At 36.8% G+C, this 25,826-nt stretch overlaps 1 protein-coding gene and 1 non-coding gene across 2 annotated transcripts in view; one reads left to right on the top strand and one right to left on the bottom strand.

The window, feature by feature from the left end:
* Positions 1-227: 227 nt before the first annotated feature.
* Positions 228-25,826, top strand: part of Mier3 (MIER family member 3) — a 29,434-nt gene continuing 3,835 nt past the window's right edge. Inside the window, 20 exon segments of the mRNA XM_053743416.1 lie at positions 228-256; positions 1,693-1,717; positions 4,486-4,631; positions 12,932-13,066; positions 14,383-14,503; positions 15,512-15,558; positions 15,560-15,598; positions 15,786-15,819; positions 15,822-15,857; positions 17,579-17,730; positions 20,086-20,167; positions 21,594-21,664; positions 21,666-21,691; positions 25,032-25,123; positions 25,126-25,153; positions 25,425-25,513; positions 25,516-25,566; positions 25,676-25,695; positions 25,697-25,783; positions 25,785-25,824. Of these exon segments, the coding sequence (XP_053599391.1) occupies positions 248-256; positions 1,693-1,717; positions 4,486-4,631; positions 12,932-13,066; positions 14,383-14,503; positions 15,512-15,558; positions 15,560-15,598; positions 15,786-15,819; positions 15,822-15,857; positions 17,579-17,730; positions 20,086-20,167; positions 21,594-21,664; positions 21,666-21,691; positions 25,032-25,123; positions 25,126-25,153; positions 25,425-25,513; positions 25,516-25,566; positions 25,676-25,695; positions 25,697-25,783; positions 25,785-25,824 (1,330 nt within the window). The 5' untranslated portion in view covers positions 228-247.
* Trnar-ccu (transfer RNA arginine (anticodon CCU)) lies at positions 18,374-18,447 on the bottom strand. The gene has a single exon. It is a non-coding gene; the product is annotated as a tRNA-Arg (tRNA).

The following is a 25,826-nucleotide window of genomic DNA, read 5'->3' as shown; positions in this document are numbered from 1 at the left end:
AGTCTGAGTGCGGGCCGGGACAGAGACAGGCGGGCGCGGGCCCCTGTGGGGCCGCCGGGCGGGGTGGGCGTGCGAGCGGGCCGGGGGCGTCGCGGGCCGCCCTGCCCTATAAGGGGCCGAGCCGCCTCTACCGCCGGGCGGGTGCCGGGCGGACCGCGGCGGCGGCGGCGGCGGCGGCTGCGATTGGCTCAGGCGCCCCATCCGGGGACTGGGCTCGGCGCTGCTCGTTCGCCCTAAAGGTACCAATATGGCGGAGGTGAGCAGGGAAACCGGGCAGGAGCGGCCGGGCTGGAGCCGGCACCCGGCGGCCCCCCTCGACCCCCGGAGCAGCCTGGGGGATCCAGGGCTCCTCCCGTGGCCCTACGGGGGGAGGCGCGGCGAGGCGGGGGTCGCAGGGCGGCGACGGGCCGCGGCCGGGCCGGCCGGGGGGCGGGAGCGGGCGCGGGAGCAGTCTCCCTCCGGGACTAGGCCGCGGCGGCTCCGGCCCCGGCCCGACCGGGCGATGGAGCCGGACCGAGGCGTTGGCCGTCAGCAGCGAGCCCCTGCTCGGGGTGGGCGCTGTGCCGTGTCCCGGGCCGCTGACGCGGCCGCCGGCCCCTCCGCGCCTCCTTTCGGAGCCGGGGTGGGTGGAAACCGGCCGATCGCCCCCCCTTCCGCGGCCGGATTGCAAAGCGGGGAGCGGGCTGCGCCACTGCTCTACGGGAGAAGTGCGCTGCGCCCCTAGCCCACAGACCCGGGCTGCGGCGCCAAGGAGCCGCACGCTCCACTTTGCTCCGGGTGCGGACAGGAGCGGGATGCGCGGCCGCCGGGCTTCGCGGGAGAAGAGCGGGACTCCCCGCCCCGCAGCCCAGGAGGTGCGGGCGCCCCTGGGGTGAAGGGGGCAGACCTGGACCCCTGACGCCCTCCGTAGGAGAGTGGCTCGATAGCCCCTCTTTTCTGGGTGGAGGGAGAATGCTGGGCAATCGAAGCTGCCCGGGCCATCTCCCCCGGGACTAGTGAACTGGGGGGAGGGGGCGGCGCGACCGGAGCCCCTCGGCAGGAGCTGGCTGGGCCGAGGGGCGAGCTGGCGGGTCCATGGAGAGACTGAACACCCCTGAAGGAACCAGTATCCCCCTGACTGAGGGGCCGCGTCCCTGGAGTCGGAAGAAGATGGGGGGCTCCCGCTTTGGTTTGGGGACGAGTGTCCGGTTCGAGCTGGCCTACGTTTCGGGCAGAGGACAGTCCCTGAGTTGGGGCTCCAAGACCCCAAGGGGCAGGCACACTCTTAGAAGGCGAAACCCTTCCAGGAAAAGGTTGCGTTTCGAGGAGTTGCCTGGGGTGGCGGAGAGCCGGGTGGGAATTGGGGTATTCCCGAGATGCCGGGGATGGGGGACTGATGCTGCGAGCCGACTCTCAGTGCTTTGCTTCTCCGCTTTGAAACTTGCTGAGCTTCAGAAAGCCGCTTGCAGTTGCCTGTTAGACTCTGGGCTTCGTCCCGGGTCTGCGAGTTTGTACACTGGGGACTCGAGGAGGAAGGCGAGGCAGCCAAGAGGGGGCCCGAAAGGGGCCCGGAGCGATTGGAGCGAAGCTACGTCTTGCACTTTTTGGCAGCTGCGGAGGAGCGCTCGACTCCGCCCCCTCTGCGCCCTGTTGCCGGCGCTGCCTCTTTTCCTGGCTGCGCGATCTAACCTCACGTTTTCTTCTCTCTCCTAGGCTTCTTTTGGAAGTTCGAGCCCAGGTTTGTTCTCTTTTTTTACCTCTTCGGTGTGTCCCAGAGGTTAATGGGGTCTCGAAGGCATGTTGGTAAAGAATTGTGTTTGAAAAATTATCCTGTAGTTTTCCATTGTTAAGAATTTCAATGTGCATATGATAATTAAATTAAGAATTTCAATGTGCATTTGGTAATTAAATTGTTAGAGAAAAGAACAGTTACACTCTTTTTTCCCCTTTGCATGTTGAAAAATACACCTTGTTAGAAAGCTGCTAATAGACAAGTGTTCTTTTAAATAGTGCCTTTAATTTTCACATATCATGTGTTTTCCTCCACGTCCAAAATAGTGAATACCAAATTAACTTTCCACCAACTTTAGTTTCTGTTTTTTCGAGAAATTCATCTCTACGTTTTCTGGACCCTGGGGCTGCTTAGGTTGATTGGTAACTGGAACTCTCCATCTCCCCTTATTTTGTCTCCTTTTCATAATTGGGAAATGTCTAGTTTGTGTGAAAATTGGGAGTTAAAGCTACTTAAAAAAATACAAATACTACAAATTTGGGGTGCTAGAGGAATTTTGAGCTGAGACAACATTAGAGCATCTAGAACAGTGTTTCTTAATCTTTTTGAGGTTAGAAGCTGAGGAAAACGAGGAACTCCCTTGAATGTTCTACATGTGGGGCTTGGGACCTTTCCTTCTGTGCTAAGATGTGCAGTGGTCTTTGTTTCAACTTCTCTTCCCCTTTTCAGCTCCCCTCTTTTCCCTGTCATAGGGTTCAGGGAAAGCACCTCTGAATCTGTCCACTTCCTTTAGTTCACCTGGAGACTTTTAAATCACTCTGCTAAGAGACATAACTTGGTGGAGTATGGATGAGCCCCCAAGTTTTTCATTGCATATTGCCATAGAATGGACAATTCATTTTTTTTTTTTCAATATTACTCTTTGTATGTAGTCCAGGGTCTTACTTGATTATCATTTAAGGTATTATAATTAACACCAAATAGAAGGAATTTGTGATTATTTTAAAAATAGCTATCTATACATTAAAATTGTTTTAAAAAGCTTTGCTAATTTTGAGACAACATTTCTTTGTTATGACTGTTTTCAGGGAAAGAATATTTATGTACATGATGCCAAACATCTGGATGATAATGGAAATTTTCCACTTTGCATCACTGTCTGTTAGAAGTTATGATCTAAATAAAAAGCCAAAACGCAGTGTGCTGTTGATGTCTAAACAGACACTTATAACCTGTTTTTAATCAGTTAGCCAGTTTTTAAGAGAATTTTGGAACTGAAAGGAACTCTTAAGTCTATTCAGCCAACCCTATGTGTTTTACAAATGAAACGCTTGAGCTATACCCAGAAAATTTAAATGACTTTAAAGCCAAGGACTAAGCCAGGAATAGACCCTCAGGCCCTTCTGTTTTATCCAGGACAACCCCACATAGCAGTAGTAGTTTCTAGGAGTTCCTTAGAAAAGAAAATCTGTAATGGTGTATGTTGTATTTTTCAGCTAGTTAATAAATGCTCATCTTTGTCTTTAAAGTTAAGTTAAGCCACACCTACTTCATGTTTTTCAGATGAGCAGATAATATTTTCAACTTCAAAGAAATAGCATCATAATGTAAGCTTTCTAAAAAATTAAGTACCATAGAAATTGTATTCTTTGGACTAATGGTCGGAGTTCTCTGACCTCAGGATCAGAAACATTGAATTTTATCTGTAGTTTTTCCATAGTGAAAACATTTTGGCCAATCTCACTGTTTGGTAATGATCTCACGTTGTGTTTAAATGTTTGAAATTTTAAAATATTAGTTTGGCTGAAAGTAGATCAACTTTTTCTTCCTCCTCCAGATTCTGATACTACTTTCCTTCCATGTTCTGAGTAATTGGTCTAATTGAATTAGATATTAGAGTAAAACATGGAGAAAGGGCTGTTTTTCATAAATTATATTTTATTCTCTTGGGATTATGGATTTTATTTATTTTTTTATTTCTGGAATATTCAGTTGACTTCATATTTGCTATTTACAATTTTATGAACAAGTATGAATTGACCAAAACAGCAGGCAATGGGCTATATTTTCTAAAACTTTCAGATATGATTTTCTGTGGTCTTTTTGTATATCCTAACAACTGTATTAGTAATATAAAGTAAAGCACAGTTTTACAGATGCCTGTCTGATTAATGCTGGGGAACTTGAAATACTGTTATAGATACATAAAATGATACAGTGCTTTTAAAAACTAAATTTCTGAATAGCTATTTCACAGAAATTTGATCGACAAATATAAGCAAAATTTCTGTTGAGTTTTGTATCTTTATTTGAGGGTTAGAATTTGGTAAAATTTATATTCTCTTCTGAAGTATTAGCCTTAACATATAGTGGATTCTTGAGAAACCTTCATTTATGGAAATTTAATCCTTCTGACATTTGCCTTTGTTTTAAAACACACGTCTTAAATTAACTAATAAGCAAATTTCACTGCTTTGCTATTGGAACATTTATTTAAGACCACACCATTTAAATCACTTTGCTGCTATTGTAAGTTGTTTTCTCATAGATTGGACCCCTTGTAAAAGTGTTTGTAAATTATTCTGCATTGTTCTTCTCTTGATTTCAGTATCTTCAGAACCACATGGTCTTACTTTATAACCTGTGAAATATATAGTAAATTTAATAAGATCCTCATTTAAGTATTAAAAGGAACTGACAGAAGAACATATTTTTATTTTCTTTTGTAAATAACCTTGTGAATGTGTAAAGTGATTCAGTTTGTTTCATTTCAGTTGGGTCTTTGTCTTCTGAGGATCATGATTTTGACCCCACTGCTGAGATGTTGGTCCATGACTATGATGATGAAAGAACTCTTGAAGAAGAAGAAATGATGGATGAGGGTAAAAACTTCAGTTCGGAAATTGAAGACTTAGAAAAGGTAAAGGTTTTATTTTAGTACTTTAACACAAACATTATGTAAAGATTTTGAAATCCTCTTGTAAATTATTTTACAATCTAACTGAAATAAAAATACCATGTGCATCTTTCTTTTTTTTTTTTTAACCTCACTTTAGAATGTCATTGGTTTTCTCATTTTGAGAGTATCATAATAAGTATTTTCATTTAATTTTTCAAAATTAATTTATATCTGTTAACTTTATTTTTTAGCCTTTGTTAGCACAGTGAAATAGGTATCCCCAGTCCTCTCACACAAGAGAAAATGAAATATAGAGAAATCTAGACCCTAAACTCAATTCTGAATCCCACTCTAGCCCTTTTTCATTATATCGTACCGTTCTGTTGAGGGCAAAATTAAGTAGTATAATAGATATAGGAAGGAGTCTTTTCCTTCAAATAACTTACAATTTATGGAATGCTCTAAGGACATTGGAAAAGTTTTACCGTATTTTCAAATGTAAATCAATGGTAATGCTATCCTCTGTCCTCTAATCATCTTTTAAAAAGTTGTTAGAATTGAATGCAATTTATAACTTTTTTATTTATTTATTCATTTTGGTATTAGGGGTTGAACCCAGGGGTACTTAACCACTGAGCCACATCCCCAGCACTTTCTATTTTAATTCTTTTATTTTGGAATAGGGTCTTCCTAAGTTGCTTAGGGCCTGCTAAGGCTGGCTTTGAACTTGTGATCCTCCTGCCTCAGCCTCCTGAGCCACTGGGAGTACAGGCATGCAACTGGCTTAGTTTATAACTTTTTTTTTTTTTTTTTGGGTGCTGAGGATCGAACCCAGGGAGTCAGGTGGGGTGTTACTGCATTTATGCCTTCATGTTAATGCATACAGAAACAGAAGGCAGAGTCTTCAGGACCTAGACCCCAGCCTTGTAATTAGAATTAGATTAGAAATAGTATACCCTATAAAAGCCAAATAGATTTATGAATATAAAATTAAAAATATCATGAAATACTTCATTGAAAAAGAAGTCTTCTGCCTGCTTCTCCTTTCATGGTGATGATAAAATGCTACTTTTTTTTTTTTTTTTTTTGGGTGCTGGGGATCGAACCCAGGGCCTTGTGCTTACAAGGCAAGTACTCTACCGTCTGAGCTATCTCCCCAGCCCCAAAACGCTACTTGTTGATGAGAAAAGATACAAACTCTACTTTGCCTTCATTCCGGCAATTCCTTCCTACTACTTATGAATGGGCAGCCTAGAGTAACTGAGAATTAACAATCCAGCTGGTGTTGTCACAGAGTCAGGGTCTGTGGAATTGCAAAAGCGACCAGTTTGACAATGTCCCTGAATTCTAGGAGCTTACACTCTAATATGGGGTGGCAATGGGAACAAGATTTTTAACATGATATTCTTGTGACAACTATGGAGGAAGGAAGTAGTGAGAGGTGTGGAAGTTCAGGGTAGCTTCTTAACATAAACAATACTTCTTTCCTATGTTATAAGTCAGAATGCTGCTCTTGGCATATTTTATGGGCATGGAGCAGAAGTCTCAGGTAGTCTGACCATCCTTGATAATGAGTTTGTTGTTAAAAGTATACAGATGGCAATCTAGTTCAACGTGATGTAAGAAAATGTTTGATAGAAATACAGTTGGGTGCAGTGGTGCACATCTGTAGTCCTAGTTACTCAGGAGGCTGAGGCAGGAGAATTCTGAGTTTGAGGCCAGACTTAGCAACTTAGTAAGACCCTGTCTTGAAAAATAAAAAGGGCTGGAGATGTGGTAGAATACTTCTGGTTTCAATGCCTAGTACCAGAAAAAAATAAACAGATCAGACTGCAATTTGGCATGCAAATAAATGTTTGTCAATAAAGTAGAAATATGTTTCATTTATTAAAACGTTACTACTTCAGCATGGGTAATCTGTGGTGAAATTTATAAGATGGTAAAATTTTATTTTTCAGATTTTAAGTTTTATTTTTTGAGAGGCTCTAATAATAGATGCCTTGGTCTGCATTGAATGAATTTCAAACGGGAATTGCATGCATGCCTGTAGTCCTACTACTTGGGAGGCAAAGGTAGGAGGATCACTTGAGAACAGTCTGGGCAACATTGCAAGAACCCGTCTCAAAAAAAGAATAAATAAATAAAAAGTTTTAAAATGAAGATACAGAGAAATAATCAAAAACAAATAATTACGAACTTAGCTAGTCACAGAAACTCCTGTCCCTTCTCCTGTGACTTTTATTTTGTTTAATAAATGCTGGTAATTATATCTTTATTTTGTAATATCACTAAATTTGTACATTCAGAAAAATCATATGTTCTTAAGTGTTTCAGCTTCTCAGTATGTACTTGTATTGTTGCTTCTTGGCAAAATACAGACAACCTTTAAATAAATCCTAGAAAGTCCCAAGAACTGTCTTCATTCAGAAAGTTGATTTTTCTCTCATGGAGCAGTGAATAAGAAGAGCTATTTCTAAGCGTGACTGTCTACTTCCTCTTATTTGTGCTTCTTATCTGTAGTAAAGCATAGCTGTAGTCTCTACTCTTTATTGATTTGTAATGAATCATGGAAATAAATAAAAGAGACAAACTTTGAGAGTAAGGGTTATTTAATTTTTAGAAGAAATTTTTGATTTATTTTGATTATATCTTAAAATAAGTTATTAGAACAGTGATTTAGGTAATGGTTTATGTTAACAGTCTTAGGGGCATGATGTGAATTTTTGATTTATAAATAAGCTTTTATGTCATGGTAAATAAATTTGATTGTCAGCTATAAATATGGCTTGTATTTTAGTACTTAAAAATTTGGGCTCTTGTGGAAATTTTTCCATATCATGTACAGAAAATAAGAGAGGTACAAAATCAGTTTTCTTATAGTAGCTCTTTGGTAAGTATGTGACTAGATTATGTGACTAGATTATAATTATTAAAAATACTAAAGTGTTTGTCATAACTTTATATATTTTAATTTTTTCCTGTTACTGCTTTCTAAATGCTTTAATTTAATAGTCCTAGATAGGATCTAGAACTTCTATTTACTTATTTTTTTGGTACTGGGAATTGAACCCAGGGGCAATTTACCACTGAGTTCTATCCTCAAGACCTTTAAAGTTTTTATATTGAGACAAGGTCTCACTAAGGTGCTTAGGGCTTCACTAAGTTACTGAGGCTGGCTTTGAACTTCAGTCCTTCTGCCTCAACCTCTTGAGTTCCTCGAGTTACAGTTGTGAGCTACCACGCCCAGTGGGTCTAGAACTTTAAAACAGTTCTTATCCATTTAAGGTAAAATATAGGTTTAATTAAAATATAGGTTTCCCCTTGATGTTTAAAAATTCCAAAAAAAATTGAGAAGAGTGTAAATAAATGAGAGAGTTTTTTAAAAAAAAATCATTTATACCACTTAAACTTTTCAGTATAGGTGATTTAAGAAAAATTAAAATTTATGTATTGTTTTGCAAGGTATTAGACAGATGTTACTTTAGTTACTGAAATTGATCTGCATCTCATTTACAGTCTTGTTTGACCTATCCAGCAACTTCATCGGGTGCATCAGATAAGTATAGGCAGTATTTTCTTGGCTCAGAGACCTTATTGAGTGTAAAATGTGCTATTGGTTTAGAAATAGTGTAGTGGGTTCAAGGAGGAATACTGTTTTGTTGATAATGGGTTGCATCCGAATTTCTGACATGTGAGGCTGTGCTTAATAGAATCAAGGAAATAATGGTATTTTCCTTTTTACAGATAAGGAAATGGAGGTGAAAAGGGTTAGGTGATTTGCCCAGGGTAATTGTTAGCAATTGTTGTGAACTCTGCTTCTGAATCTTATACTTTTCTAATATAGACCATCAACTTACAAAGAAGTTCGTTTATAATTGTGATCAGACTCAACTGTGTCACTTAAAATTAAGTAGCTTCAATAAAATGCCTCCAAAAATAAGGCAGGAGAGAAAAATCTCTCTACCCGGGATGAGCTGCTGGATCAAACTTCTAAGTGAATCTTGCCACCACAAATCCTTGGAGACTTTGAAATTTACTAAATCAGTTTTGAAAAAATTGTTTTTATGCTTCAGAGAGCTGAGTACGTTATTGATAGGCTGTAACAGAAAGTTCATATGCGAAGTGCTTCAGAGACTGGATTCACCTTTTCCAGTTTTAACAGTTTTATTGTAGATAATTTGTATTTTAGCACCAGTCCCCTCTAGAAGAGGCTATTAGAGTGGCATCCCTTGAACTCAGTAAGGAGGTTTCCACTAAGGTGGTTCTTGTCTCCTTCAACAGAGCATCATGCTTGTGTCTTTGCAGGTGAAGTGGGGTTTTTCATGAGTGACTCCCAAGAACCTCCTCTTTCCCCACATACTCTCTTACATTCTTTTTCTCCTGTCCCAGAAGTATCTGCCATATCCCAAACTAACCCATAGATCATATCCCTCTTGCCCCTTAGTTTATTATTGTTTTTTTTTTTTAATTTCAACATAGAACCTTAACTCACGCATTTCCAACATTTGGAAAAAGTTGTCTCTTGACCCCGTTTAACCCTCAGTCATTCTCCAGTTTCAGAGATGTATGTGTACTCTCTCTCCTCCCATTTTGGTCCTAGCTGGACTTCTTCCATCTCACTGTAGGGTCATCAATAATGCCTGATTGCTAAATACTAAGAATTCTTATCTGTTTATTTCATTTGATTTCTCTTTGGTGTTTGACCCAAGTGACCATCCCTGGTTTCTTCACACTTGCTTCTTCCTTATTTTACATAATCCTGCTCTCTCCTAGTTCCGAGTCTATTCTCAGACCTTTTCCTCTCATTTATGGGCTTGTCTGTCTTTGCCCACATTTTAGTTGATGGCATTCTCCAAATCCTTAGCTTTTGTCTTCTCACTGTGTACCCTTTCTGGATGATCTCGTTCAGGGCTACTGCTTTGGCTTTTGCCTTAAACTCATCATCACCCTGATAAACCCTTGAGTTTGTGTTTCTGTCTCATAATGGTGCTATAGGTCTCTTCCTTCCTGGGCCAGAAATCTTGCAGGTCTTTTATACTCCTATGTTACTTTCACTCCTTCTTCAATTAAGTCAAGAAACCAGATCTTTTCTCTAAATTTAGCAAAAATAATTCTCTTCCTTAGTTCAGATTCTCATTGTTCTACTTCCCCTAGAATGTTTTTGCAAAAATGCAAATCATGGTTTAAGATTTTTTAGACGTATATTTTGTTGCCTGTATGATAATAGGTCTGAAAGGTCTTCTAATAAAGCATAAATCCCTTCTCTTTTCTCTCTGCCCTCTTGGTGGGTGAGCTCATCAACTCCTATGGCTTTAAATATCATCTAGATGCTAATGAATGCCAGACTTATATCTTTAGCCCAGCCTGATTCTCTGAGCTCCAGGCTCATGGCCAACTTGACTTTTCTACTTGGATGTCTCATAATTCTCTCAAACTTAACTTGTGTCTTCTGCAGAACTCTTAATTTTTTTCCTTCAAAAACCTTTTCTTCCTTTAGTCTTTTCTGTCTCACTTATTGTCTAGAGGTTACCACCCTGTGGATATTGCTCAAATAGAAATCTGCAGATTTGTCTTTCCCTCTCCCTTCACTCCCACATCCAGTCACCCATTTGATTCCATCCCAGGATGTATCTCATCTGTTCACTTCTGTCCATGTCTGTATCCTTACCTTAGGTCAGCATGAGGTTTCTTAAGTGATCTTTGTATTTCTCCATCCCCACCCTGCTGACTTTTCTTCATGCATCTTCCCAGTATTTTTTAAAAGAAATAATATCATATCTCTTCATTTATATAATTCTCCAGTGTTTCCCATTGCTCTGGAAATAAAGTCCAAGTTACTTTCCCTGGCCACAGGCCCTCCTGTGATCTGTCCCGACCTCTCTTGCCATTCTTTTCTTGAGCCACTCTTCATTCTACTCAGTGAGTGTTGGCCACTAAGTTTAGTGGCACCCAGCTTCATGCTTCACAGGTCTTTTCCTTGACCTGAAGTGCTTTTCAGGGGACTGGCCATATCTCAGACTTTGAGCCTCAGCTGAGATCATTTTCTGTCTTTCTCTGCTACCCCATAAAAATGGACCCCTAATGTTATTCTGTATTTCAGGGTTCACTGTGTTTCCTTTTAAGTGGTCATAATTGGCAGTTCTATATTTATGTATTATCAGTATTCTATACACCGTAAGCTACGAAAGGGCAAGGCCTGTGTTTCATACCAGCACCTGACAGCGGTGGCCTTCTGGCGTACACTCAGTGCTCAGTCAGAGTGTCACTGATGATGGACACACCTCCCTTGGACACATCCCTTATCTTTCCAAAGCCTTTTCTTTTTAGGACAACTCTTTGTTTTCCCTCTGTGTTTGTCTCTCTGCTTGATTCCATTTTTCCTGGGGTGTATGTTTCCCTTCTTCATATTCACAAATTCATAGCACTAATTCTAGGATTGGGTATTGCAGCCATTACATTGTATTATAATTGTTAACTTGACAGTTTCTCTCACTAGCACTGAGTTCTTTGAGTGTAAGAATTTCACTATAAATTTCTATATTCATACACAGTAAACCTCAGTAAAGTACCCAGATAGAGGTCAATCCATGATGGGAAGGTGGACCATCAGTGCTAATAAGTGAAAATGGCATCTTCCCCCCCTCATAGAGGGAGTCTACTGTGATATTTTAAGAGAAATGCTACTGTCAGGTGGTTGGCAAAGTATACAAACCAAATTGCTTCATATTCCAAAGGGAATGGGCTGCTGTAAGATAATCTAAATTGGATTCTGGTTACTTTCGAGGGCTTTTGGTTTGAGAAAAGAATAATTCATGGAGGTTTCCAGTGTGGGTGAATTTGTGTCTGTCCTGACCATCCAGTTAGATTTGTGCTGACTTTAGGCTCCCAAAGCAGGGTTTTTTTTTGTTGTTGCTGTGGTTTTGTTTTGTTTTAAGTTGATTTTATTCCCAAGCTGATTTCATGAGTGACACGATTTTTATAGTCATTAGAAAGGCATATGTCTGGGCTGGGGTTATAGCCCAGTGTGTGCAGGGCCCTGGGTTCTATCCCTAGCACTATTGGGCAGGGGGTGGGAGGAGGTAAGTGTAAAGAAAGGTGTATGTCTCCTACTGCAAATTTATGAAATCACGTTCTATCATATCCCTTATCCTAAGTTCATTTAGTGTGCTTCAGTCTCCAGTCAGGCACAGTGGTATGTAAGTTTCATACTTGTAAAGGCAAAGTCCATATTTTTGGGATCTTCAGAGCCTTTATCCCTTTTGGGATTCAAACCCAAAACTGTTTAGGAGTTATTACTATAGTATATGTATATGTATGTGAGCTATTGTCGGCTCACTTAGTGATAACATGTGAGCACCTTTTGCACATTTTGCTTTAGCATTTTCATACTCTATGCTTCATGACTTCGGTGTTTTGTCTAAAAGAAAAAACTAAACCAATAAGCAGGCTTTAGAAATAAGTCTCTTAAATTGATGGACAAAAACATCTTTTAAAATATTTAACACTTTAATTGGTTCATAATTATATAGTTTTGAAGTTACTTATTTGAATAGTAGTTATAAAGAATTTTTAAACTAAAATATTTTTAAAAGAGAAATATAGCACATATATTCAGATGGACTAGTTGAGGGGGAAACAGTGACTGGGCGTCACTCTGAGGGATGGCATAGGCACTGGAGCCAGTGTGTGTAATATCATCAAAGCAATGCTGTCAGTAAGAGAACTTGCAGAACTGGGATTCAAACCCAAAATTAAACTTCACTTTTTTCACCTGTGAGAGAGATTAATACAGTCTTCATCAGCTGTTTGTGGAAAAGGAAGGATAGACTGATATAAAATATCAGATATAGTAGTAAGAATGCTAAAGGATAATCATACTTTGAACACTAACATATAAGTTTTTCCAGTGTTATTGTGTTCAGCCAAAGATTCATTATCTTCTAATTAATAGGAAGAATAAACAAGAATCACGTGTTAGTTAATTGCAAGGAAACAAGCAACAAATTACATGAAGTGATTGGAAATATTTTCAAGGCAGATCTTTATAATGTTAAAGTTAAATAAAAGATCTTCACCAAAGCAAATTCTTGGATAATTTTTAAAAGAATGAAATTATGTTGGGAAATAAAAACTGAGTTTTGTTACTACATTAGAGCTCTAGGAGTTCAGTCTTGTTTTCTGAAGTAGTACAAAGAGAAAAACTAAAAGTTGAACAACTGCTATTTTGATAATGTGCTTTATGAACTTAAGACTTTGTAGTTTACCTGTAGTTTGATATTGTGACATCTACTAAGTTCCTGTTTGTGCCCTAACTTGAATAGGAAGGAAACATGCCTTTAGAAGATTTACTGGCATTCTATGGCTATGAACCTACAATTCCAGCAGTTACCAATTCCAGTGCAAACAGCTCCCCAAGTGAACTTGCAGATGAATTACCAGATATGACACTAGACAAAGTAAGTACAAGCATTTAAACGAAAATTCAGGATCCATTACTGTTGACTGTTTTTATTAGAATTCCTTTTATTTAAAGTGTTTTATAATGCTGGGGCATGTAAACTTCATATTGACCCATAGCTCTTATCATTTTGATTTAAATGTTGTTTTATAACTTTGATCACACTATTTTTAATAATAGTAATAGCTACTATTTTAAGAGTGGCAGTAGGAATTTACTACATGCTTAACTATTCTCCAGTATTTTTTTCATTTTTCTTTTGAGTTAGAGACATTGTATTTAAATAGATTTTGCCTTAATTTCTTTCAACTTATAAACATAGGAATGTGTTGATTAATAAAACCCCCAGAAACCTTCAGACCCAGCTGACTTAGGCATGGAGTACTTGGAGAGTTCTACTTTCTGGGCTCTTGGAGTGACAGCAGCTATGGCAGCCAAGGCTGTGATGATCTGTCTCTAACAGACTGGTAGTGGTGAGGGCCCACTGCCTGCAGAGTAGAGTCCATACAGCCTGTGCTTTGCTAATAGTTCCCTGGAATGCTTCTTTGCCTTTCAGGTCTTAGGCAAGGACACATTTTAGAACCTCTTCTGGAGTTATGTTGTTTCCACTTTCAGTTAAATGTGATATTAAATGTACCACAAACCTCAGTTTCCATTATCATTTAATATTACATGATGCTATATACCAGACACAAGGATGACTGTGTATAATAATTAATTCAAACTTGCTTTTTAAAATTCTATCAGTAGTTGCAGCTGTTAATTGGACTTTTTAAATTGTTGAAAGAGTGGAATTTGAAAGCATTTTTAAAGTTTTGTTTATTGTTGATGGAAAGGAAATATAATTGTTAACCACTTAGAAATCAGATTATTTTTGTGGGTTTTTTTCAGGGGGGCAGCGGTTGAGGTAGGGTTTTGTTATATGCTCAGGCTGGCCATGAACTTTTGGGCTTATGTCATTCTGCCTCATCCTCCCATGTAGTTGGGACTACGGATTCACACCACTATACTTGGCTAGAAGTCAGATTATTTTTGTTGAAAATTAGCCTTTAGTTCCATTTTTAGCTCCATGAATTAGGCAAATTATTTGTTTAAATGTATAATTGCATTTGTATTATTCTTATTAATAGTATATTATTAAATATTAAATGTCCTACTATTTACATGAAGTAAATTATAGATTTCAAAATTACTTTGCCAAACCAATAAGACAATTGCTAACTGTATTATTTAAAAAAAAAAATAAAAAAGATATTTTCTTAATTGATGAAATATAATCCCTTTTAACTAGCACTGCCTTCCTATTTTTTCCAGGAGGAAATAGCAAAAGACCTCTTGTCAGGTGATGATGAGGAAACTCAGTCTTCTGCAGATGATCTGACACCCTCTGTGACTTCTCATGAAACTTCGGATTTTTTCCCTAGGCCTTTACGATGTAAGAAACCTAGACATTACTGTTTGTGGTTCTTTTTGTTGTTGTTGTTTTTTGTTTTTTTTTTTTTTTTTTTTTTTGCTTTTTGGTGCGTGTGTGTCACATGTGCACACACAGTGCTGGAGGTGGATCCCAGAACCCAGGGCCTCACTGAACTGTATCCCCAGCCCAGTCATTATTGATTAAATGTAGTTTTTTTAGTACATTGTATTACTCAGTAATTTATGTTCAGTCGTTTATTCTAGAATGTTGTTTTATGTAGTTTAAATAAAATATTACTATAATTGGAACAATATTATCACCTTTTATTGGGATAGAGGTAAACTAATAGGCTATTTAAAAATAGAAACATTGATTTAGTTTTGCAAGGCTGCATTCTTTCCCAAGGCTCACGTATTGCTATAGTAACCCATCTTAGTTTATCGTGACGTTTAAGAGATGGAATTTTGGATTTCTGTTAAAAGGCCCTTGCTCTCCTGATTTTGAAAACTTATCAGTGCTAAAAAATGTTTTTCTTTTTAGTGATTCATTCGTTTTTTCTTGTTCGTTTTTGGTGTTATCCCTTAATGTGTATCGGTAACATTAAAAAGATTTTTGACTGAAATAAGTATTTTTTAATGCAATCTCACTTATTTTTTTTGAGGTATATTTATGGTAGAAGCTGTTGGTTAACAAGTTCAAATGTACACTGTATGAGTGTGCACACAAACCATTTTGATGGATTTAATCTAGCTCTTTGTATATATTTCCTGGATTAATGTAATCAGAACTCTAGTGCTTTGCTGTCTTTTTAAGTTTATCACAGTGATTTCTTTTTGTTTCCCAATCTATTTAATGGTATACTGTAATAATTATAATAGAGCTTTCACAATCCTATTTTGGACTAATGTCCATTGTGAAATAGTGCATTTATGATATTCAACAGATTTTTATAAAATGCAATATAATGGATATTTTCCAATTCACTGAAAAGTCAACAATAAAATCTTTTAAAAATTTTCTTCTTTAAAGCAAATACTACATGTGATGGTGATAAAGAATCAGAGGTAGAAGATGTTTGAAACAGACAGTGGTAACTCACCAGAAGATTTGAGGAAGGTAAATTGAATTACCATTATAATCTGTTAGACAATTTTGGACTAAAGTCCCTTTTGAAAACATTTGTGAAGTAATTTTATGGTCATTTTGTTGTTTCTTTGGACCTGTAGAAACCAATGAATAATTTTAGGAATTCTTTTTTCAAGTGTTTGTAATATATTGTTTTTACTTCTAAATTTATCTGTAGGAAATAATGATTGGTTTACAATATCAGGCAGAGATTCCCCTTATCTTGGAGAATATGATGGTGATGAAAAAGGTAAGGAAAACTTGATTTTGATGGCGTTTGATAGACTTAATGTGTTTATTTAAATATCTGATTATATACTAGCCTGGACAAAAATATAGATTTAGGATTGTTAAATATCAGATTATATACTAGCCTGGACAAAATAAAGATAGATTTAGGTTTGGAGTAACTTCTAGAGTGAGACTATTTAGACCTGACAAAGGGAAAACACATCAAAAGTAACCAACCATGAGACTCAGAGCCCCTTCCAACAGAGGTATGTCTTAGCCAGTGTAACTCGATGCCTATTCAAACGGGTTATCACCTTAATCTGTTTCTTGCGTGAGTAGAATCTCATCACCTGAAGTAGTGAGAATGTATGGACAGTCTTGTGGAGAGAAAACTCCTGACAAAAAAAGAGACTATAAGAAATTCTTTTGCCCCAGCTCTGAAAGAGCAGGAGGTGGAATGGACGGATTCTGCTGCTTTTGCTGTACATTCCTACTTACATGCAGTCTTTCCTCACATTTTGGTAGATTCCAACTGTAGTTTGTTCTAAAAGTATGGAGGGAATAGGTTGTAGGAAATATAAATACAGGTGTGCTTTCCTAGTTGATCTTGGAAGCCAAGTAGATTTGAAATATTTCCCTGGGCATTTGGTCTTTTCCATAATGAGTTGTTCTTTGCTGTGAAGTCTCAAGAGCAAAAACCACATAGCCAACACAATGTCTTCCAAGTTTTCTTCCTTTTAAACATGCCAGTTCATCCCCCATTTAAAGGAGGCTACTCTGGGGTTCTTAGCCTCGTCAGCCACCTAGCAACTCCATTTTTCTAGACTGTTTTCAACCTGATGGAAGACGGTTGTCATCGGGACGCAAACAATAGCTGATGATCTTGCTGCACCAGCATCTTACCTTCCACCCCAGTACCACAGACACCCTGGGAACCTAGTATCTGTTGAGCAGCCATAGGTTCTGAGGTCAACATAATGGAGGTAATAGTCTCTCTGTTCTGCAAAATGAGGAGGGAAGGTGTACCTCCTCAAACTTGTCAGAGAATTAATCTTAACTATTTTACCTATTTCAGTGGTGACCAAAGAGGAAAGAAACTTGTTTGAGAAACTTCTCTAAAAAGTCATCTTCATGCACAGGCACACTTTATTTTTAAGTTTTCTGTTAACTAGAATGAGAGTGCCTTCTTACACAGTTCTGAATGTAAAGCATTTACCACAATCGAAGTATATAATGAGCTATTAATAAATTAGTTTTTTAAGCTATATTTATAAAGTATTATACACTAGAAGAATAGATCTCACGTGAAACACTGAGATAAAAACATTTGCCATCTAAAAAGTAGAAGCTTTGAGTAAGGTGGTAGAATACATTAATAAGACATAAACCTTGTTTTAGTGACATTTCATTTATTAATGTTTCAGTCACTAAGATAGTGTAGAACATTTAGTTCTCTATTGTTTGCCCTTCTTTCCAAAAACCTCCCTAGGAAGATTTGACTAGTTTGTTTCCTCCTTTAAATAAAAATTATCTTTTTGGGAAACAATCAATAAAGGAAAAAAGTGGCTTCTTATTGTTTGATTATCTGATTTTTTTTTCCTTAAATTTACTTGATTGTATTCAAATTACCAGTGTCCTCAAACTTGTTTCAGTGTTTAGCCTATTGAAATAGAGGAAGTTTGTGTACCTTTTTTAATGTGTTCACTGTTTTTAATGTGTTAATGGGATTTTCTTTATCAGTGTATGAAAATGAAGACCAGTTACTTTGGCGTCCTGATGTGGTTTTGGAGAGCAAAGTTAAGGAGTATCTTGTTGAGACCTCATTAAGAACTGGAAATGAAAAAATAATGGATAGGATTTCTGTGGGAGCACACACAAGGGACAATGAACAGGTGGGTATAATTCACCTTCTGTTTGAAATGACAGCTAACTTCTTGATTTCTTATATTTGATTGTAAAGTACTTGTTTAAAAAATTCATCTTTATTTTAAGAGGTAACCACTCTGTACAATATAGTTTTGTGTCTTCTGTCCTTTTTTCTATACATATACTCATATTACTTTATATACCATTCTATATCCTTTTAATCACTTAATCTTATTTTCCTTTGCCATTGAGAATTCTTTAATACCTCATTTTTAATGACTATTTTGTCTTGTATTTCTAATATCTCTTATTTAAGTATTCTCTATGGTTTGGACTTTCAGATTTCATGATAAAGGTATTTGAGTTATTTTTTGAATTCTACTCAGGAGGTGATTAAAAGGTAATGTGTATTAAGACTATATAAATTTGATTTAGGAGCATTTGCTAAACCCTTGTGTACCTATAGATGCAGAACACTCTGCTGATGATGTGGAATTGGGAGAAGGGAGTTTTGCCTATTACGGGCTTTCTTAATGCCCCCACATTTTGACTCTCTGACATCATTTTGCCCTGTGGGTACTTTTTTCACTCTGTATTACAAGCTGGTGATCCTGATTAGTGGGTATCCAGAGATAGTTAGGCTCAACAAGAATCTTTTTTTTGTGTGTGTGTGTGGTACTGGGGATTGAACCCAGGACCTTATGCATAGGAGGCAGGCACTCTACCAATTGAGCTATATCCCCATCCCTCAAACAAGAATTTCTAAGTAACATAAGGAAGTCATACTAGCTGAACATAAAAGTAGTTTTTATTAGCTGTCAAAAAGAAATCCCATTGGGATTTTGTATTGATAGTTCATTAAGTCTGTAGATTAATTGTGAAAGAATACCTTTAAAACATTAAACCTTTCGCTCTAAGAACATTACCTGAGCCTCCATTTACTTTACTTTTTTAACTGCTCAAATATTTTTGTTTTTGAATATCACCTGCATCTCATAATTCTTCAGTATATTTTATGTCTGTGTTTTATTTATTGCCATTGTAAACAAAATCTCCATTATAATTATATATTGTTGTTGGGGCTGGGGTTGTAACTCAGTGGTAGAGTGCTTGCTTAGCATGTGTGAGGCATTGGGTTCGATTCTCAGCACCACATATAAATAAATAAAAAATAAAGGTCCATTGACAACTATAATTAAATATTGTTGATACAGACAAAAATCAGTTTTTAAAATTTATCTTAAGCTAGTGAAACTTTGGTTTTTCAGTTGTTTCTCTGCTTTACTAGTAGTTTTAAAAAATCAAAATTGGGCTGGGGATATAGCTCAGTTGGTAGAGTGCTTACCTTGTAAGCACAAGGTCCTGGGTTCAATCCCTAGCACCACCAAAAAAAAAAAAAAAAAAAAATCAAAATTATTTGATTGATGAATCATAATTGCATACATTGGTAGGTGGTTTTCTAGTTTTAAGAGTTATTATTAAATTATAATTTTGCTCCTTCTTTGCCATTATTATATCTGTTTCCTGTTACATGTCTTCATGCATTAGCTGTAATTCTCAGAGACATTTAGGAGTAAAAGTGATTTGGGACCTGCTTTTGAAGGAAGTAATATCTATATCTGAGATTTTCTCATTAAGAATAATATTGGCCCATTGGTTTAATATATAGCAAGAAACTATCCATCTATTTATAATGATTTCTTTTTGTCTTTTTTAATAGTAGAAATAGGTATTGACTTAGGTGCTTTTTTGGCAACTTTGAGGTGATTATTTTTCAATATAATCTGTTGTATTAAAATTTTTTTTTTTTCAGAATTCAGTCATTCTTACCTTTATTGAAACATACTTGGAAAGGTTATTATTAAATGTCCAATTGAATGTCTTCTACTTATTATATTCATAATTCCAACAGATAGAAATTCTAATTGAAATAAATGGTACTTTTCATATTAGATGAAAATAACTGAGCCCACTATAAACCCCAGTCACTGAAGTATTAGTCCTGTTTCAGGCCTGCTCCTGTTCCCTTTTATTAAAATAACATGTGGGGGAGAATGACATTAAGAAATAGACCATAATTGTAATTTTTCCCAACTAGAAAAAGTCATCTAAAATATGGGAATTTCTTGGCTCAGAAGGCCCAGAAATTAAAACAACAACAACAAATCAAGAATTATATTGGTAGATGACTTTCTGAGAGGCAAAGGAAGGCTGAATAAATGTATAAGGTACCAGAATCAATTTGCAGGATGATTATGTATCTTCAAATGTCATGAAATTAGGAAAGCATTGCAGCCAATATACTTGTTTCTTAAAATGCTGTTATATGTGAACTATTATTGATGTTTATTGAGTTTTGTTTTTCCTTCTTTCTCTCCTAGGCATTGTATGAACTTCTCAAATGTAACCACAATGTAAAGGAAGCAATCGAAAGGTACTGTTGCAATGGAAAAGCATCTCATGGTAAGAAACATTTCGATGCAGGAGAGGGGAATAGAAATGATGATAGGCAGTGGTCATTGGGGATCAGAATAAGTTAAGTATTGCAAAGGACAGAGCAGTCCTATAACACTTTTGTAAAATATTTTCATCTTCCTAGCAATAAATTTTCCATTTCTTGCTATTTTTAGACATACTAGAGATTTTCATATACAGATTATTTACTCCTTGTCACCTACATTTCTTGAAGAAATAGTTATAGAACAAAGCATACCCCAAAGATGACAGTATATCCAAAGTAATTGAAAAGAATGATTTTATGATTTCACTGAAAGGAAAAGTTGGGGTTTTTCTTTTTTTTTTTTTTTTTAATTTAGACAGAAAATGAAAAGGAGACAGAGTTAAAAAAAAAAAGAACAAATATATGATATTTCCTTGAATTTATTGCTAGAGTGTATTTTTGGTAATCATGTAATCACATTTTTATAGTACTTAGGTTTTGTTTCATGTGTTAAGAAAAATGGTTAACTTTTAATTTCATTGTATAAATGGATAAGGCATTATCCATATATATCTTTCACTAAGTATAGGTAGAGTGTAAGTAATACTTAGTAATATAAATAGGTTGGAAAAATAGAAAAACTGAAAATAGTACTTTTAAATTATAGGTTGAGATAGTTTATGGAAATATTTCCCTTGTAAAAGTTGCTTCTTTCAAAATTATTTTAAGCTGTTAGAAGTCTCAAAATCTAAATACTGTTCTTTTCCTTAGTTCAGACTATTTTTCACCTTTATTGTAAGACTACTGTTTATGATTTTGGGGTCTGGTCCCTAGTGTAATTGAGTAAGATGTTTCAGAAATAAAAAGGGAATAATAAACTAATTCTTAAGCAAAGGCTGTGGCTTTGTAAAGACCTTCTACGTTCTTGCCCAGCTAGATTTTTTAATTCATCACCATTAACATCTGCTGGGAAATTTTAATGGGATTTAGTGATTTGAGAACATGGACTGTTTCTTATTCCCTTTATATTTCTAAGTATAGCCCTCACATACTGACTTTAAATAAGTAAATATGTGTTGACTTTATAGATGGTCTCTAAAGAATGTATGGTCTTTGTAAAACCAGAATGAGGCCTTTTTTTATTACATGGAAAAAATAACCCTTTTTTTTCTAAGAACATTATATGCTTGTTTTTTTAAAAAAAATTGGAAAAGCATGTTATCTTTTAAAAACCCCATAAATTTCTATTACACAATTCACTGGGAAAAACGCATTTATAATCTTAAATGAAATTCCTACATACAGAATTTTGTGTGTATTTGTGTGTCACGTAGTGAGAGAGAAGAATGAATTTCTGGCCCTGTTACAGAAAAATGTACTGAAAATGTACGTGATTCACATTAAAGCGTTTTGAGGCCAGGAATTTCATTTAAAAATTTTTTTTAGCAGGAATGACTGCCTGGACAGAAGAAGAATGCCGAAGTTTTGAACATGCGCTCATGCTTATGGAAGACGATTTCCCATCTTATTCAGAAGAATAAGTTTCGGTGGAGTACATTAGCTTTTGAGAAATTACTTAGTAATTGCCAATGGATATAAGCAACTCAATGTCATTTGAATAGGAGAATAAACAATTTGTTAGTTTTCCTGGTTAGTAACATTTATCATATATTCTAATGATGATTGGAATTTGCTTGTAAATGCTTACAGCCTGCTCATGGGATGGTATAGTCAACATCTTTTTGATATAAACAGTTATCATAATAATTCTACTCACGGAAAATGAATTCACTATATTTTCAGAGGAGTCACACTGTTCCACATTTTTCCTTGAATTTCATTTTCTTCCGAGCTATTTAGAGGTTTTTGGCCTCAAAATGCTTCTATTTGGCAGTAAGAACTGCAGTTGCTGAAGAAGTAAATATGTTATTAAAAGCAACTAAAATTATATTCTGACCAAAACACTAAATGCTGAGGATGTTGGGAGTAATAGGAACTCTTACTCATTGCTGATAAGAATACAAATGCGTGGGCTGGGGAGATAGCTCAGTGGTAGAGTGCTTGCCTCGCAAGCACAAGGCCCTGGGTTTCAATCCCCAGCACTGCAAAAAAAAAAAAAGAAAGAAAGAAAGAAAGAATACAAAATGCTATATAGCCACTTTGAAAGACAATTTGGTAGTTTTTAATAAAAATCATAGATGTACTAAATGATTTAGCAGTCCTGCTTCTTGGTATTTTCCCATACAGATTGAAAACTTGTCTACACAGAAACCTGCACACTAATGTTCAGAGTAGCTCTAATTATAATTGCTCAATATTGGAAGGTGCCAATATCTCCTTTGAGGTGAATATTTAAACTGTGGCACAACCAGATAATGGAATGTTATTCACTGCTAACATAGAATAAGCTCTAAGCCACAAGAAGTCATGAAGAATCATAAATACCTGTTATTAGGTGAAGAAGCTAATCTGAAAAGGCTACATACTGCACAATTCTAACTGTATGACATTCTGGAAAGGCAAAACTGCAGTGGTAGTAAATAGATTGTCGGTTATCAGAGGTAAGCAGAAGGCTGTTGAATAGATGTAATACAGAGGATTTTGAGGAAAGTGAAAACCATTCAGTATAGTACAGTAATGATGATCTGTATTGTCAACCTATATGTGTACAGTCAAGTGAGGACCCTAATGTAAACTATGGTCTTTGGGTGGCAATTAGGCTTCGATGTGACTTCAGCAGTTTTAATAAACATACCACTCTGGTGTGAGACAGCTGAGGGAAGCTATGATGGTGAGGGAACCTATGCATGTGTGTGAGCAGGAGGATATGGGAATTCTACTTTCTTGCTCAATTTCAGCATAAATTTAAAACTACTCTCTACAGACTGCAGAATATAAGGTCTGTGTCTAGATTATTATTTTTTTTTCTTTTTCTTTTTTGCATGTCATTATCCAGTTCTAGCATCATTTGTAGGAAAGACGGTCTATCCTTCCTCTCTTGAAATGTCTTTACTCCTTGGGTAAAGATCAGTTGTCTATGTATATGTGGGTATAATCTTAGGCTCTTTTGTTAATCTATTATCCATTTTTTTCCTCCAGTACCACATTGTCTTGATTACTGTTACTTTATAATAAGTCTTGAAGTTAGGTAGTATCAGTCCTTTTGACTTTTCCTCCAATATTGTGTTGGCTGTTCTGGGTCTTTTGCCTTTCCATACAGAATTATTTTGTCATTAGTCACAAAATAACTTGTTGGGATTTTTTATTGAGATTGTACTGAATCTATAAATCAAGTTGGGAAGAACTGACAGCTTAGCAATAATAAGTCTTCCTATCCAAGAACATAAAATATGTACTTTGATTTCTTTAATCTGAGTTTGGTACTTTTTCCCCATGTAGATCTTAACATATGTTTTGTTAGATTTATACTCAAGTATTATGGGGGGTGCTAATGTAAAGTTGTATTTTTTTAAATTTCAATTGTTCATTACTTGTATGTAGGAAAGTAGTAGACTTATGTGTGTAACTTTGAATCCCTCAACTTTACTATAATTGCTTAATTAGTTCTGTTTTTTTTTCATTGATCTTTGGAATCATCTGTATAGATAATTGTCATTTAGAAACAGTTTTTTTCATCTTCCCCAATCTGTATACCTTTTATTTCTCTTTCTTATTATATTGCATTAGCTTCACCTTTCATTAGAGTTGAAAATTTTATGCTTTTTGTCTGTAAGAAAGCCTGGTTTTCTCAAAGATGAAATGAAGTCCTTTAGTGTTAAATAAAGTTTTTAAAGAATTCTGGGTTGTCCTTTTTAGTCAAAATAAAGTCATTAGTTTTACAATGATTTGTGAAATTTATTCTATCCATTCATTCCATAAACAATTATGTCCTTCCACTTACCAGATACTGTTTTAGGCACTAGAGATACATCAGTGAATAAGACAGAAAAGGTCTGTGGCTCCAAGAAGCCTGCATTCTCTACGAAGACTTATAGTTAATGATGTTTATTGAAAGGTATACTGTATTTCTTGGTTTAAAAGCTTGTCCCTATTTTAGTTATCTTAAAATCACAACTCACTCAGGAAGCAGGATAGAGATTCTGAAACTTCTTTATTGGGTATTTTAAATTTCTTCTTCAGGGAAAAAAATAAATGTTTACTGAATAAGCATAATGAATTTTGTCCATTCATCTGAACTCATGCCTGTGGCTATATGTAACAGTTAGCCCTAGTTTGGATATGGAGCCAAGTTTGTGAGACTTAAAAGTTATTACCAAAATCTGTTGGAGCTAAGAGCCAAACATATGTTGGAGGGGAAAAACCCATCCTTTAGCTAGCAAATCATCTTAGATTCCAGATGCTATATGTTGCTGATTCCTTGCCAAGGGTTCTTAATCTCTTTTGGATAACAGAATCCTTTGGTAATCTAATGAGGCTGTGTTCCTTCTCCCCAGAAAAGTGTAGTTGCATATGATTTTGGGAATTAATAGATTCCAATGAAAACCATTCATGGACCCCTTGGGGATTGGTTAATCCTAAGATTAGGAATTCCTGCTGTAGTCAGAATCATAGAATTCAGTAAAGAAAGGTAAGGGATGAACATTATTTAGGATTTTCATTAAATGTGGGAGATGATTTCAGAATGTGCACTTGTTTTATAAAGTAATACATTTTGTCTTTTTAAAAAAATAGCCTCGGGCTTGAAACTGCCTTTTTACATGTAAAGACATTGCACTAATGAAAGTGTTCAGAATTTCATAATTGGGAGGATAGATAATAAGATCCATGGATGGAAGTTTCATTGTTGTGGGGAAAGAAAGTTGCTTAAAAAAACAATGGGTTGGCTGTATTGGTTTTTAAAAAATTTACCTTTTTTCATTAGGTGAGAACTAGAACAGTTGCTGAATGTGTAGCATTCTATTATATGTGGAAGAAATCTGAACGGTATGATTACTTTGCTCAACAGACAAGATTTGGAAAGAACGATATAACCATCACCCTGGAGTTACGTAAGTACCATGGACTTGACCTCAGTGATTTTTTTTTTTTTTTAATGGGGGTGCTTGAATTGAACCCGGAGCACTTAACCCAGTCCTTTTTTGTATTTATTATAGGTTTGCCCTTGAAACAGGGTCTCACTGAGTTGCTTAGGGCCTTGCTAAGTTGCTGAGACCGACTTTGAATTCTCAATCCTCCTGCCTCATCTTCCCGAACTGCTGGGGTTACAAGCGTGTGCTGCCACACCAGGCAATCATAAAATTATTGGTCTGTATTTTTCAGGGACTATATGGATCGTTTGGTAGATGAGACAGAAGCTCTGGGTGGGACAGTAAATTCTTCAGCCTTAACGTCTAACCGGCCTGAGCCTATTCTGATCAACAGCTGAACATTCTCAACTCTTTCACTGCCAGTGACTTGACAGGTAAAGAAAGGATCATTTTGTGTACTTTAGTATAGCATGATGCAAAATTGTGTGGCTATTTGTTTCACATCAAAGGATCACTTACCTAACTCTTCTCCATTTCTTTTAGCTTTGACCAACAGTGTAGCCAACCGTCTGCAACCCCACGGATGTGAATTGTTTGGATGATAGCTTTCCTCCACTGGGCAACACACCCCGTGGACAAGTAAATCATGTGCCCTGTTGTAACAGAAGAGTTACTCACCCTGCCTAGCAATGGG

The sequence above is a fragment of the Sciurus carolinensis genome, chromosome 6 (genome assembly GCF_902686445.1).
Source record: "Sciurus carolinensis chromosome 6, mSciCar1.2, whole genome shotgun sequence".
Classification (NCBI taxonomy): domain Eukaryota; kingdom Metazoa; phylum Chordata; class Mammalia; order Rodentia; family Sciuridae; genus Sciurus; species Sciurus carolinensis.
The sequence above is the reverse complement of the archived record's forward strand: the minus strand, read 5'-3'. Positions and strand labels throughout refer to the sequence as shown.